Source organism: Aedes albopictus, chromosome 2 (assembly GCF_035046485.1).
Source record: "Aedes albopictus strain Foshan chromosome 2, AalbF5, whole genome shotgun sequence".
Lineage (NCBI taxonomy): Eukaryota > Metazoa > Arthropoda > Insecta > Diptera > Culicidae > Aedes > Aedes albopictus.
The window spans coordinates 490526220-490542847 of record NC_085137.1 but is presented as its reverse complement, the minus strand read 5'-3'; the positions used below and the strand labels follow the sequence as shown (position 1 = coordinate 490542847).

General features: G+C 39.8%; 1 protein-coding gene across 4 annotated transcripts in view; it reads right to left on the bottom strand.

The window, feature by feature from the left end:
• Window positions 1-16628, bottom strand: part of LOC109423306 (uncharacterized) — a 764938-nt gene that overhangs the window by 379671 nt on the left and 368639 nt on the right. For all 4 annotated transcript variants that reach the window (XM_029870594.2, XM_062854204.1, XM_062854206.1 and 1 more), the window contains 2 exons: window positions 9404-9988; window positions 8194-8342 (listed from right to left, as the gene is read on the bottom strand). In XM_029870594.2, coding sequence (XP_029726454.2) covers window positions 8194-8342; window positions 9404-9971 — 717 coding nt within the window. In that variant the 5' untranslated portion in view covers window positions 9972-9988. The remainder of the gene's footprint in view (window positions 1-8193; window positions 8343-9403; window positions 9989-16628) is intronic.

Genomic DNA, 16628 nt, shown 5'->3' with positions numbered 1-16628 from the left:
CAGTTCTAAGGAAACCATTTTTGAATAAAATTTCAAAAAATATGGTTTTTGAAAAATTGGTAAAAGTTTTACATCTGAAAAAATCCAGGAGATAGCTCGATCACTCCTCTAACTGTGTATGAAAACCGATTTTGAAAACAATGCTTCGTAATTTAATAAAAAATCAAAAACCAAAAAAATGAGAAAATGCGTCCAGTTTCGCCTTAAGTAAGAGCAAAAACATGTAGAATTTATCAAAAGTATAGTACCGAGCCACTTGAGCAGTGGCTGGTATTTTGAGCAGTTTTTCGCTATAACTCAGTTAATTCAGAACCAATTCATTTGAAATTTTGAACACGGTTAGATACAATACAAAAGTAGGGTAGTGGACGTATTTTGGCTCATCTTTAGAATTTTATTACATTTATCAAACACCTTGTCCTTTTTTTACGTCCACCATTGGTCGAACTTTAAAAAATTCTACCATCAAAACAATAAGCAAACTAAACACTTTAATATTTTTTAAAACATCTCCTCAATCAATAAAAGTTTACAAAAATATAAAAATGTTCAGTTTGCTCATTGTCTTAGCGGTAGAATTTTTTGTTGCTCAGCCAAGGATGGACGTAAAACGAGGGTGAAGTGTATTATCTCTTCAAAATCTTGGCAAATTTTTATTGGAAGTTCCAATAATAATTTGCCAAGATTTTGTAGCGATTGTATGATAAATGTAATAAAATTCCCAAGGTGGGCCAAAATACGTCCACTATCCTATCTCACCATGTTCCAGATTTTTTTTATCTGTATTAACGGGATTTTTAGCCCTAGGCTAGTTCATCTCGGGACCCACGCTTTACTTCCCTTCCGAAAGAAGAATTCACATTTTGCGAGTTTGTTGGGAGTGGGATTCGATCCCAGGTCCTCGGCGTGATAGTCAAGTGTTTCAAGCATCACATCAGGTCCGCTCCCCAGTTTCCAGAAATTGTGACAATTGGATCACAGTTGATTGAATTATGGCGAAAACTGCCCAAAATAGAAGCCTTGCCGAGATGGTTCCACTTCCCTACGAAAAGTATTTTCGGCTACTATCGAAAGGGGAAGTAAATTAAGGGGAAGGTGTTGTTTTACGCCTCTGAATTTCTCTGCCGGTGTCGTTGTCGGCGGTCACCAGTGAGCCCAAGTACACGAATTCTTCAACCACCTCGAAAATCTTTTCTTCTTGACTGGAGACTCTAGGGTAAAATATTTGCAAACAAATGAGATATAACATTTCAACTCCTTATATCGACGGTGATGAAATCGAGGTGGTTGAAGAATTCGTGTACTTGGGCTCACTGGTAACCGCCGACAACGACACCGGCAGAGAAATTCAGAGGCGTATTGTGGCAGGAAATCGTACTCACTTTGGACTCCGCAGAACTCTACGATCGAATAAAGTTCGCCGTAACACGAAGTTAACTATCTACAAAACGCTGATTAGACCGGTCGTCCTCTATGGGCACGAAACGTGGACCCTACGTGCAGAGGACCTACGCACCCTTGGAGTTTTCAAACGGAAGGTGGTGCGTACCATCTACGGCGCAGTGCAGATGAAAGACGGGACTTGGAGAAGGCGAATGAACCACGAGCTGCATCAGCTGCTGAGAGAACCATACCGCGAAAATCGGGAGGCTACGGTGGGCGGGTCACGTCATCAGGATGTCGGATAGCAACCCGACTAAAATGGTCCGGAGAAGAAGACGTGGTGCGCAGCGAGCTAGGTGGGTCGAACAAGTGGAGGACGATCTGCGGACCCTACGCAGAGTGCAAAACTGGAGACAAACAGCCATGGACCGAGTGGAATGGAGAGGGCTACTATGTACAGCAGAGACCAGCCCGGCCTTAGTCTGATCGGTAAGTAAGTACATTTCAACTCTAGGAGGATGGCTTTTCAGTCTTGACGAACATTAAAATCCTGCTATTTTACCTTGTCCGACGTTTCGGTTCGTTTGGAACCTTCTTCTGGAACTGTAAGTTTACAGATTTTTCATTAACCCTCATGTGGCCGACAGGGTACCCGGGTACCCAGCGCCCATTTAAAAAGCACGGTGTAAAAAAAGGCAAAAAGTTTGTCGGACACATAACGGTTAAGTGTGGTTCTTTGAAACTTGTAAATGTCAGTTGAGAGTTTTCCTCGTCTAAACGGATGGTTTCTGTGTGAGCCCATTCGTGGAAAAGCTCTTTTTTTCAGCTAAGCTGGAATTTAGTACACAGCAATTGATCTGAACTCACGACCAACACACGTTCCATAGAACCATATTGAACGAAATATATAAAAAAAAATCGAGTCCCAGAAGAAGGTCCCAAATGAACGAAACGTCGGACAAGATAAAATATAACCCAAGTAACACAACTTGTTTTAATAATGTAAATAATACATGGTTCATACAAACGCAGATGTTTTGTTCCAAGTATCGGAAACGTATTTTAGTACACTTATATCACCGAAAAAGCGCAAAAAATGGCGGCTTATAGAACATCTTCGATGTCACTAAAGATGTTTTTCAATACATTATTATAACATAAAATTAAGTATTGAATATGTTCTCTGCAAACATCGTAGAAACTTAATTTTTACTCGCAGAGAAATTTATCTTATCAACACACATTGTATAAATAAATATGGCAACTATTATGATTATGGGTCAACATCATTATTAATCCTCTCATTTCATTTGTAATTTACCATCTCGATGTGATCTAATTTCATGTGCCATTTAAAATTTATGGTGAAATAAACACATCCACTCTTCATGAATTCATGCGCTTTCCATTGGATTGGAAACAAGAAGGGAGGCTTTTGTGATTTTCGTCATTTCTCAGGTTTGTTTGAGTTTTTCGAACACATTTTCAGACATGTAACATGGTGGCTTCTTGACACAGTACCGTCAGGAAGTTTTGGAAAGCTATTTTCATTTATTTTGCTTTAATGATGTATTTTTAGAATGTGCAATAAGGATAAGGAAAATATATTATTTCAATCAATGTTTTAACTCTCCCAGATAAATAATTATTTTGAGAAAAAAAAAGTAGATAAATCAACGGCTGAAGTGTTACAGTGTGAAACTTTTTTGCAGGCACTGTAATTCATCTGGCCTGATATGGAAAATTTCAAAATTTTAGATATACGTTCAAATTACATTTTATGGATAGAGGGTCTTGTTTCCCGGACTGTAAAAAATCCCGGGATTTTTATTTTCCAAATCCCGGGATTTCCCGGGATCCCGGGAAAAATTAAAATTTTCCAAAAAACGATAAAAAAAACTAAAAGAACCATTTTTTAAACACTTTTTTATTAAATTTGATCAACTAATAATCAATTTGAAATAAAATACATACTTTAAGAGCATTTGAACTTGTGAGAGCAGTTGGAGACATTTAAAAATATGTGGAAATTTTCAAATAAAGTTCTTTTCTTCTTCCGGAATAGGTAAACTTGGGCTATTCTTCCATATTTATCCTATCGAAGCTTTTGACAGAACTTGATGATGTTTCTACAGAAATTCATTATAACTTACCATGAGACGTGAATAAATTCAATGTGAAATTCCAAGAAAAGTTTTCATTGGATTTTGCAACTCCTTTCCAACTACATATATTTACATTACTAACGGAATAAATAAATGAAGATTTAATAGAATTTCTGCAGAAATTATTAAATTAACTTATGTTATTTTTGGAACAAATTTGAGATTTTTATCACGGAGTTTGGATGGAGAAAGGTTAGAGTGGTGATTTTAAAATTTCAAACGGCATTTTCTAAAGCATTATTTGTCCGCAGTTGTTTTTTTTTCTTTCGGAAAATTTCAATTATATTTGGAAATAAATTCATGTTAAAATTTTAGTTATTTTTTGGTGAAATATATTAAAGTAACTGTGAAATAAATTCCAGAGTAATTCATATCTTGACAACAAACTTCTTTTAAAATTGATATGAGTATTTAAAAACCTCTTGAATTCTCTTATAAAATTATTTCTAAGATTTCTGCATGATTTCCATCCCAACATGTCTATCCCGAAACTTCATTGATCATTTTTTGGATTTATTTGGCAAGATAACAACATTTACAAAAATTTCTTCAGATGATGTTTTTTTTATGTTTGCAACGATTTTTCTATTCTATGGTATTACATTATATTCTACGATTTCATTGCGCGATTGACAGTATTTTTTTTATTAATATTGCACGATTCTCTAAGGTGCTGAAAAATTTCAGCTCAAAAAAGTTCTGGTCTTATTGTTAGGTTGTGCTTTTACCTCGACAATATTATACAAATTGCTTTGTTTTTCACCATAAATCATCAAAGAAATTTCCGCTAAAATAATCATAGTAGTTTCGTCAAAACTATCAGTTGAATTTTCTCTAGTGGTTCTTGCTCAATATATTCAAATGAGTTGCGCAGGTAATTTCGCCTAGACTTAAGAAAAAAAATGTCTCAACGAATTTTATCGGAAATATCTTTACGCAATCGCCAATTTGGTCGAAAAAATAATGATGAACATAAGTGACCTTGGCAGTGTTCTTCACATCAGTATAACTCGAAATAACAACCTATGATTTAAAGAAGCAAGCATTTTTGGTAACATATTGGCGGTTTTAACGTCAACTAATCCCTAATGGCTAGTTTCCACTTCGTACGTACTGTGCAAAAAGATAGGACAAGAAATGATCAAGTAATGATTCCGCTTCTAAATTACTTGAGCGGTTTGCAGATGGCAAGTAAGGAAAAAAGTGTAACGCCAGTAACGCTTCCCGTGCAAATCAAATGAAGCTGTCACTTTTCCGTGTGGAAAAATAGTCCGTGTTATTATTCCGTAAGAAAAAAGTGACATTTCTCCCCAAATAGATCAGTTGTCAAAATTACTTGTCGAAAAAGGAGGAATTTTACTTGAGCGCTCTACGTGGGATCTGGAAACTTAGCTTAAACGGTAAAACTAGAAAGAATAGCTCATGATTAAAATAAGGAAGTATGTATAAATATAATACAATATAAATAAATATCCCATAAATAGCCCATGATTAATATATGGAAATATTTTTGATGATTACATTGACACTTCGAATGTCAAAAACTTCCTCTGAATTCTTTTGATCATGATTCGGCCAAACGGCATTCTTCCAAAATCTGCTACTTAAATTGTTGACTATGGCCATCAATTCCAGGTATACTATAGTTATAGCTTCAAATAAATCATTTAATTTCACATTCCAATATTCTGCCTGTTGATTCAGTTTTATTATAATTGTAATGTAACGTCACATAAATGAAAAATGACTGACATAAAAAAATTTTGGTATAATTAGTTGAACTTTCATCAAAAGCTATTGAACTATTAACTTTTACAGTTTTTGCTAACGTAAGAACTTCACGACACACACGATACGCGAAATGAGACAAGACATAACACTTATCGTTCTTACAATCGTCAAGAAAAGATTAAAATTACCTTTACGTCGACCGGTTTCGGGCGTGATCTAGCCCATCTACAGGACAATGTCCGACTGACTGCGTTGGTTTTCGTACGTTGTTCGTACACGTCCAAAAACGAAGAGATGCTACTGTATTGTCAGGTCAGTTAGGGCGAAGAGGCACGATACGATTGGGGGATCATCCTCATTCATCAATGGCTCTTTGCTGTTTGTGATGATCATGGACTCCCACGCATTCAAATGTGAAATCTTGTGCACGCTTTTTATCAGTTTTGCTTCTTCCCAATTTATGTTGTGGTTGTTGTTTGAGGTATGAACCGCGACGCTGGATTCGTTGGGTTTGTTTGCGTCTACAATCGTATCGTGCCTCTTCGCCCTAACTGACCTGACAATACAGTAGCATCTCTTCGTTTTTGGACGTGTACGAACAACGTACGAAAACCAACGCAGTCAGTCGGACATTGTCCTGTAGATGGGCTAGATCACGCCCGAAACCGGTCGACGTAAAGGTAATTTTAATCTTTTCTTGACGATTGTAAGAACGATAAGTGTTATGTCTTGTCTCATTTCGCGTCTCGTGTGTACCTTAATTGAAGTAGAAATAAAATAAACTATACTTGCCAGATAACGCAAAGTTGAATGAAAAAAAAGGCATCATTGATATAGAATATTTAAAGTGAAAAAATATGTTTTAGTAGAACAGAATATTGCCGTTTTTTTTATTTTCGAGAAATCCCGGGAATTTCGGAAAAATATCCCGGGATTCGGGATTTTTCAGATCCCGGGATATCCCGGGATTTTTGCCCCGGGAAATCCCGGGCAAGACCCTCTATTTATGGACATCTTAATAACATGTTTCTCAAATACCTACAATAATACATTGAAAAAACATCATTTCAACGTATTTCAAACAACCATCTGCAAATAGCATATACATGGATGGGATTTTTGTTTTGGATACCTATTTTGAACATAAATATATCAATAACAATCTCACTGTGCAGTTTACGAAGTCAATATCATTAAATTAATTTCTAATGTTTCGCGGGATCATTTATAGTGTTCAAACTGGGCTTTCCAGTGGGATAAAGCCGCCACGTATAGGATATTTAGGTGAAGTTAGGTGAAGTTTCAAGACAAGACTGTGAAATGATATACTTGTATATTGACGTATTCAATCAATACTTTAAAATAACGTATTGATAACATATTTGGAACCGAAGGTTTTAACTATGTGCTGTCCATGTTTTACAAAACATCTCTAATTGAAGCAGACGATGATACAAAAATCTTGTTCAATCAACGTTTAATTTATGTTATTCTAACTTGTGGTGATGTCGATAAGATTTTTTGGAAACTTGTTTTTGTCAAACATAGATAAAACATGATTTCAACACAAGATGTGTTCAGATACGATTATATAACTACATTATAACATCTTTTATCAATTTCATTTTCAAAGATGTTTTCTGTGTTACTTGGGAAATACATAAGTGACCCGATTTTGTCAGCCCCTTTCCGGAAAACATTTTTTTCTCCACTAGAAAGTCTAAACAGATATTCACACTTTTTATCCCTCTATGATCTGCTTTTTAGCAGTAGTTTGATAATAATCTTAAATGAATTGGTCAAAGTTTGACCGTTAGATAGTGAGAACAAAAAGTTCGTCGCAAAATGGGGCTGACAAAACCGGGTCCGTACTGTAGCAGTATTTTTATTTTTGTCAACACTGGAGAATCATCCTCTTAGAGTATAAATTCAGCCTATTACATTTCTCGCGTTGAATAACAAAATGGGCGTATCTACGATTATTTTCATTGATTTTCTCTTTGTTTATTTAAGGCCGTTACAAATATTTATTTCACTTTTTGTCCCACCACTCTTTGGCTGGTCGAGGGGGGGGGGGGGGATAAAAATAATAAAGCATTTAATCTGAAAAATATTAAAACTCATCGGATTTGTTAAAGAGTTTTTAGCAAAACCCGATATTTTGATAAATATTTTTCAGCTGCCCCCTCAAAATGCAAAATCCAGCCAAAAATTTTTGAAGGGGGGGGAGACAAAAAGTTAAAATTAAATTTGTATCAGCCTAACTTGACAGGCAAATTATTTTGGGTTGTTTTGGGTTTTTTTAGATGCTAGTTCTAGTCGTCCTTCACCGAAATGCACCGAGAGATCATCCAAGTATTGATCGTATCTCGGTCCCGTTATTGATCGTAAATTATTTATAAAATAGGTGCAATCACACAATTTTGGAACCAACTGTAGCTCTTGCCTGATACGTGACATGACCTACAACTTCCTTTACGTTTTGTGTGTGCATTTGCTCGCTACGGTTGCCCTGCGGTTTACGGGAAAAGCAATAGGGTAAGGAGCTATGTATGTAGCTCTGCACTGACTGACTGGCGTCTATTAATAACCTTGCATACGAACCGCGCGTACACATATTTATAGCGGAGAAATTATTTTTAAACCGGTTTATTTTGAAATATTTGATTATACGCGTGAAGGAAGTACAAACAAAGTGCTTGGCCGTACACGTGATACGGCAAGTAAGATGTTTTCCCTAAATAAAACGTAGGACCCACAAATAGGAAGTATTATTCTAATGTCAAAATTTAGCATTCCATTTTTGATTTTTCAAATAAAGATTAGAATAATATCTTCAATCAAGATATTTTTATTAAAATTCGTCTCGTGACTTAAAGTAAAAATATACTCTATTTTTATTTCTAGATCTTACCTGATAGCTTATTAACAGCGGCGTATCTGGTCCATTAATTACGGTAATATTCTCGTCGTCCCCATCTTCGAAGCTCTGGTTCATCACGATGCTGGAGCTTTCGTCGTCAAGCGAGCTGAGCAGAGGCTCGCTTTGGCCCGATGTTTCGCCTAATTAGAGGAAGAATCAGAGTATATTTCCATTAGCTATTATTTATTGGTCCGATCGGATCAATGGAAATATATTGCGTCTTGTGTCGTATGTGTATAGGAAAGTATCAACTTTCTATTTTCTTTTATATCTCTCAGCAATAGTAATAGGATTACATTACACGTTAGAATGCCTAATGAGTTCGACAGAAACAGAAACTCAAACTCAAACGGAAAAATTTCAATAACGGAATCTATGACGAAATTTCGACGTTAAAAAAAGTCGAAAGATACCTAATAGGTTGAAAGAATAAAAGATCGAAGAGTGAGACTTCAAGGAAAAAAAAATATGGCTTATTTTTCAGGATGGGTAAATTTTTGCTATCAAATTCATATTAGACCATTTGTCCTTTCGACTTTTTGTCTTCCAGTCTTTTTTACTTTTGTCGTTTTGTTTTTCGACTTTTTGTCTCTAAACTTCAACTACGACAACTAGCGACATAAAGGGTATCCCGCATGAAATTGCACCACGGAAAATAGTGTATAACTTTTGATTGCAAGCATCAAAATAGCTGATTTTCCAACCAGCAACAGTTTATTTGTGTAGATGATGCCATCAAAATTTCATCAGAATCGGAAGTGTGTCAATCTAGTTTGGAAGTGTGTCAATAATATTATTCCAAACTAGATAATCCATCCAAAGTAGATCCTGTTAAATTAGTGCTTTCCGTAATGCTACCACCCCCAAAACAAATTACTCTACCAATATTGACATTTCAACGTTTAACAAATCCGACTAGACAAAAAAAAAAAAAACGATACAAATTGAGTCCCTGAAGAAGCTTCCATACGAAGCGAAACGTTGGATGAAAATTTAATCATCGTTTTAAATCAATTTGATGACTGAATCACCAACTAAACATAACCTAAAAGTACGCCTACAGTCGTTCAGAATCAGAGTAAATAAACAACAACAACAACAACAAGTTTGCTGAGCGCTCGGCGGTGCCAGTCTCGGTAAAAAGCAAGAGAAAATGCCGAGATTCAGCGAAAAAAATAAGTGTGTACTTAGTAATACTTACCTAAATCAATCGAATCGTTCGTCTCGGTGTCGGTCGTCGTGGTAACGTTGGTCACGTGCGTCGAGGCCGAATCCGTGGACGTGTTGATCGTGGCTTCGGACGTCGTGGATGAACCCATGACCACCACTTTCGGAACGGCTGCCGATGAGGACGACCCAGCAATCGCAGCCACAGCACCAACATGACCAATGGTGACCGCCGGAGGTCCTGTCCCGGCAATCGATGCCGACTTGGGTGACTTGCTGATGCGGGCTTTCTGGAAGTAGAACCTTCGCAGGGCCGTACTCGGATTGGTGTGCGTCGAAGCCGAGGAGGAGGACGAGGGTGGAGTACTGACGACCCCGTCCGCCTCGGACGAACCGCTCGAGTTGGCCGACGGGCTGGACGGGCAAGTTCCGGCGCTGTTGTGCACCGTCGCACTGGTGGTGAAGGTACTGCCGGTGGTGGCCATGGTCGTGGCCGCGGCTGAGGTGGACAGTGCCGGAGGAACCTTGCCGACGGGGCTCGGGCTGCTGCACGACGACACGATATCCATCGGTTGCTGGGGCTGCGTAATGGACACTGTCATTGCACTGTGGTGTGGCACTGTGGATGAAAGAGCATACATGTTCAAGATAAATATTTTGGATGCCAGATAACAGTACATTCAGTACCTTAGTAAAAAAAAGGTATAGTTAAATAATCTAATCTAATCTAATCTTCAAAAAAAAGTCTCTAATCTAGTAAAAAAAAGGTATAGTTAAATAGATAAATAACGATATATCGATGAAGTCATGGATATCATTATTGAGATATAAATTTTCTTTTCTTTTATTTTTTCCATCTGATCTGATTCTGCAGGTGGCAAAGTTTGTCATACCATAAAAATAGGTGCAGTAAACAGTAATTAGGATATTCTTTTGTTTAACGTTTGCAGCTACTGTTGTTGAGAAATTTTAAACATTTTTTTTAAATTGAGAAGGGACGTAATTATGATTCTTGATCAAATATTACAGTGAAAATTAAAATTACCACTCGAGAAATATCTTTTCTCATTGAAACAGTAACATTCATTGTGTTTGGAAATTATATATTATATTTTTATTTATAAGTTTTTTTTTCTTTTCTTACTTACCTTACCGATCAGGCTAAGGCCGGGGTGGCCTCTTCCGTACATAGTAGCCGTCTCCATTCCACTCGGTCCATGGCTGTTTGTCTCCAGTTCCGCACTCTGCGTAGGGTCCGCAAATCGTCCACCACTTGGTCGACCCACCTAGCTCTCTGTGCGCCACGTCTTCTGGTACCGGTCGGATGACTCTCGAGAACAATTTTGATCCGTCCACCGCAGCCTCCCGATTTTCGCGGTATGGACGATGGTTGGTTCTCTCAGCAGCTGATGCAGCTCGTAATTCATTCGCCTTCTCCAAGTCCCGTCTTCCATCTGCACTCCGCCGTAGATGGTACGCAACACCTTCCGTTCGAAAACTCCAAAGGCGCGTTGGTCCTCTGCACGTAGGGTCCATGTTTCGTGTCCATAGAGGACGACCGGTCTAATCAGAGTTTTGTAGATAGTTAACTTCGTGTTACGGCAAACTTTATTCGATCGTAGAGTTCTGCGGAGTCCAAAGTAAGCACGATTTCCTGCCACAATGCGCCTCTGAATTTCTCTGCTGGTGTCGTTGTCGGCGGTCACCAGTGAGCCCAAGTACACGAATTCTTCAACCGCATCGATTTCATCACCGTCGATATAAATTCGGCGTGGCGGGCGCGCTGATTCCTCCCTGGAGCCCTTTGCCATCATGTACTTTGTCTTCGACACATTTAGTCAGAGTGGCTTCACTCTTTAGTCAGAAGTACGTTTCCGCCATCGTCTCAAATTTACGAGCAATAATATCAATATCATCAGCGAAACCAAGCAGCTGAACGGACTTCGTGAAAATAGTTTCACTCGTGTTTATCCCCGCTCTCCTAATTACACCCTCTAAAGCCACGGTTCCCAACCTTGGCTCTCGCGAACCCCCAGTCTGTCGTCACTGCGCTTTTCGTAAAACAATCGAAGCGTGCCTGCAAGCGATTGGGGGGTCGCGAAACGAGGGTTGGGAAGCTATGCTCTAAAGCAATGTTGAACAGCAAGCACGACAGACCATCACCCTTGCCGCAACCCTCTGCGAGATTCGAAAGGATAATCTGCCATAGCTGTTCTCGATCGATTGTATCATACGCCGATTTGAAATCGATGAACAAGTGATGTGCGGGCACGTTGTACTCGCGGCATTTCTGCAACACCTGGCAGATGGCGAACATTTGGTCCGTTGTAGCGCGTTCACCCATAAATCCAGCCTGATATTACCCCACGAACTCTCTTGCAATCGGTGATAGACGGCGGCATAAAATTTGGGAGAGTATCTTGTAGGCAGCGCTCAGTAGTGTGATCGCGCGGTAGTTTCCGCAATCCAACTTGTCGCCCTTTTTGTAGATGGGACACACGATACCTTCCATCCATTCCTCCGGTAATACTTCCTCCTCCCAAATCTTGGTAATGACCCAGTGTAGTGCTCTCACCAGTGCTTCTCCACCGTATTTTAGAAGCTCGCTTGGTAGTTGATCTGCTCCAGCGGCTTTGTTGTTTTTCAACCGGCCAACCTCCTCCTCAATCTCTTGGAGGTCAGGGGCCGGAAGTCTTTCGTCCTGTGCACATACTCCTAGATCTGTTACTACGCCACCTTCGGTACTTGCAACGTTGCCATTGAGGTGCTCATCATAATGCCGCCACCTCTCGACCACCTCACGCTCGCTCGTGAGAATATTCCCGTGATTATCTCGGCACATGTCGGCTTGTGGCACAAAGCCTCTGCGCGAGCGGTTCAGCTTCTCGTAGAACTTTCGTGTGTCCTTAGTGCGGTACAGCTCTTCCATCGCTTCGCGATCTCGTTCTTCCTGCTGGCGCTTCTTCATCCGGAAGACTGAGTTCTGCCTGTTCCGCGCCTGTTTGTAGCGTGCCTCATTCGCTCTCGTACGGTGTTGAAGCATTCTCGCCAATGCCGCGTTTTTCTCGTTTTTCAACTGCTCACATTCGCCGTCGTACCAGTCGTTTCTGTGATTCGGAGTCGCGAAGCCTAGCGCTGTAGCCGAGGTACTACCTAGGGCGGGTCGGATGTCCCTCCAGCCATCTTCAAGTGTAGCTGCGCCAAGCTGCTCTTCCGTTGATAGGGCCACTGCTAACTGCTGCGCGTAGTCTTGAGCCACTTCTACGTTACGAAGTTGCTCGATGTTGAGCCGCGGCGTTCGACTTCGACGCGTGGTGATAACTGTCGAAAGTTTTGAGCGCATGCATACAGCGACTAAGTAGTGATCCGAATCTATATTCGCACTGCGGTATGTGCGGACGTTGGTTATATCTGAGAAGAATTTACCGTCGATTAGAACGTGGTCGATTTGGTTTTCTGTTTGTTGGTCAGGTGATCTCCAGGTGGCTCTGTGGATATCTTTGCGGGGAAAGAAGGTGCTTCGGACTACCATACCACGGGAGGCTGCAAAGTTTACGCATCGCTGGCCGTTATCATTCGATACGGCGTGCAGGCTGCTTCGCCCGATTACCGGTCTGTACATTTCCTCCCTTCCTACCTGCGCGTTCATGTCGCCGACAACGATTTTCACGTAACGCGGCGAGCAACCATCGTATGTTTGCTCTAGCTGCGCGTAGAACGCTTCTTTCTCGTCATCAGGTCGTGTGGGCAGTGGACGTTGATGATGCTGTAGTGGAAGAAACGACCCTTAACTCTCAACATGCACATCCTTATGTTGATCGGCTGCCACCCGATCACACGTTGTCGCATCTTGCCCAACACTATAAATCCTGTTCCCAGTTCATTGGTGATGCCACAGCTTTGGTAGAAGGTAGCCGCTCGATGCCCGCTTTTCCACACTTTCTGTCCAGTCCAACAAAGTTCCTGCAACGCAACGATGTCGAAGTTGCGGGGATGTAGTTCGTCGTAAATCCATGTTCCAAGTTTCCAATCGTAGTCCTTATTTCGTCGCGTGGGTCTTTGCCGATTGTATCGAGTCGTATTTTCTCCTATGTTATTCGCAATGGGGATTTTTACGGGTGGCTTATTGGGCCTACGCCAACACTCCCGTCTCGCCGGAGGGCCATCGTGCCAGTTCTGTTTAACGTCCCAACCAACACTAGGACGACCGCACTGATGGGGCTACCACCTTGGATCTAGCTGGGCGTGGTGCGGCGTTTCTTATTCAGCTGCTGGATGTCAGAACAGACGCTGTTTGAGCCGCATCTCCTTGGTGAACAGACGCTCGGGTCGTACCTCCTCAATCTAGCTGAAGTCAGAAGGACAACAATACCCAGGCTGCACTACCATTGACCCGTGGAAGCATGAGGTAGGAACTTGTGAGGACCAGGGCTATGTTGGACGCTCTCCTTATCGACTCACCGTTTTGCAGCCCTTTTCTTTTCTACTATGCTTTTTTTTACCATTTTCTGCAACTTCAAATTTCAATGTTTTGGTTTAAAGAGCCCTGTTTTTTCTGTAACTTTTACAAGAAACATCAACAAAGATAGTATTTTTTGCTTCGTTAGAATGTTTACTATAAGAGCTTGAAGAAACTTTTCTGCATGTTGTGCTTAAATTGAAATGGCAGTGTATTTTTATTTACTAAAACAGTCTATAGTAAGAGCATGAGCATGCAGCACTGAGAGTTTCAAAGTTTGATTACCGGTTGGTCCAGGATTTTTTCATAGGAGAGAATTCATAAGTGACGATGCATCTAGAGGAATCCCCTATCAGGATATATCCCGGGTTCAAAATCCTGATTGAAGAAATCCCCGGGGAAATCCCAGAAAGAACCTCAGAAGAAATCCTGAAAGAATCCAGGAGGAATCCCATAATAAATCACTAGAGAAATCCCGGAAGCAATCGCTGGAAGAAAGAGTTTCGGAAGGAACCCCAGGAAATATTTGGGAAGGGATTTTGAGAGGACTCCATGTGGGAATACCGTAAGGATTCCTGGAGAAAGTATTAAAAGAATCTCAGAAAATGTTCATGAACAAATCTCGGAAGGAATCGATGAAACAAATTCGTTTAGAATCAATGAAGAAATATCTTACTAAATGGAGGCAGAATACCTGAAAGAATCCTAGGAGAAATCTCCAAAGAAATCCCGGGAAGCAATCCCAATCCCAGCAATTCTGAGAAGAATCAATGCTAGAATCCGGTGAGGAATCCTGGGAAGAATTCCTGTTGGAATTTCGGACGAAACCCATGACAGAAACCCATGACAGAAACCCTGGAGAAATCCAGAAGAAATCTTTAAAAAAATCTAGAATCAACCTTGAAAAAACAAACAAAAAATCAGTCCTTTTGAGTATATCAGAGAATTAAGAAGGAATCCCAATCAATTTAAAAATCTGGAATCCCTGCAGGAATACCGAAAGGAATCTCTGAAGAAATCCCAGGAGAAATCTCTGAAAGAATCCTGAAGAATTCTAGGATAAATCACTAAAGGAAACCCTGGAAACACCAGAATCCTGGAGAAATTCCTCAACCCTGATGCAGTATCGAGAATAATCCGTGAAAGAATCTCAAATTAAATCCTCAAAGGAATCCCTAATACAATGCCAAGGAATATTCATGAAAGAATTCCGGTTTAATATTCTAAAGGAATCCAGGAGGAATCCCTGAAGGAATCAGCCAAGAAATCACAGGAAAATATTTAAACGAAAGGAATCCCGGAAGAAATTGTTGAAGAAATCCTGAAAAAAATGCCGAAACGAATCCCTAAAGAATCACGAGAGAAATCAATGTATCATGTTTTTTTTTGTAAAGAATTCAAAAGGAATCCCTTCAGAAATCCCTAAGTAAATTTTGGAAGGAATATATGAAAAAATGTCAGAAGAAATCCAGGGCAAAATCAATGCAAGAACTCACAAGGAATTCTGGAAGATATCACAAAAAGAATCCTGGGAACAACCCTTCAGAGAATTCCTGCATTTCTGGAGGAATTTTAAAAGGAACCATGCAAAAATTCAATAAAGGAATCCCAAAAGTAATCTCTGAAGAATCCTGCGAGATTTCATTAAATCACGGGAGAAATGTTTGAAAAAGTCCCTGAAAGGATTTAGGAGAAATCCACATAAGAATCCACGAATAAATTTTGGAAGGAATACCTGAAAGAATGCTAGGAGAAATCTAGGGAGAAACCAATGGAGGAATCTTACAAGGAAATCCGAAAGAAATCTTTAAAGGAGTCCCGAGAAGAGCCGTAAATCTGGAGAGTAATTTTCAGATGAAACCTGGAAACACTCAATGAAGACATCGCAAGAGGAACTCTTGATAGAATCCCGAGAAAAACACCAAAAAATTCCGGGAATGCGTTTTAATGTATGGGTTACAACATCTGTAAATCTTAGGATATTCTAATTGTAGCGAATAATCGCCGAATATAATCTACGCTTCTTCAAGAGCCTCAGAGTGCAATTCTGATAACTTTGCGATATGCAATATGTGATCTTGATCATTATTCTGGAATTTGGACGTTCAAGACTCATAAACCGTGGCCATGTGTAATCTTTGCAGCAATTTGTTCACCATGTAAACATTATGAAAGTTCTAAACAACTACTCCGAAATAAGTAGGGTATTGTACCATTTGGGCAGGTGTACCTATTTTGAGCACTTGTCGCTATAACTAAGTCAATTTCTAACCGATAGATTTGGAAGTTAGATACTGTACGTGCCTAAAGAAGAAGAAGAAGAAGATGTTTGTACAAACCTAGTTTTTTCAACACTTAAACTAAGTAATATTGTTGGGTTTGCAATCACAATAACCCAAAGTTGAGACTCGGTATCATATTTCGGAACAACTCGACATTTCTTATGCAGAACTTAGAAGTTGTTTCTGGATGCTGTGGCCGTTCATCAATGATACTGGGTGATAATGTTCCTTTTATCATATATTTATTGTACCTTATAATCCTGTGCGAGAAATGTAATTTTAAATTCTTGGTAATACTTTCTAGTTTCACACATATTGATTTATTTTTATGTTATCAGTAACGCGCAATTTCAAAGGGTCTAGGAACCTGCATTTCGTCTATTTCGTTTCAGAGAGCGAGTAATGGCGCTTAAGCGTAGGCTTTAAGGTCAGGACACATGGACAAATGCCTCTGCCCCATCCCAGGATAACAGACGCCAACTATAACGGAGTGTGCATTAATCTTCTTAGCAGTGCCA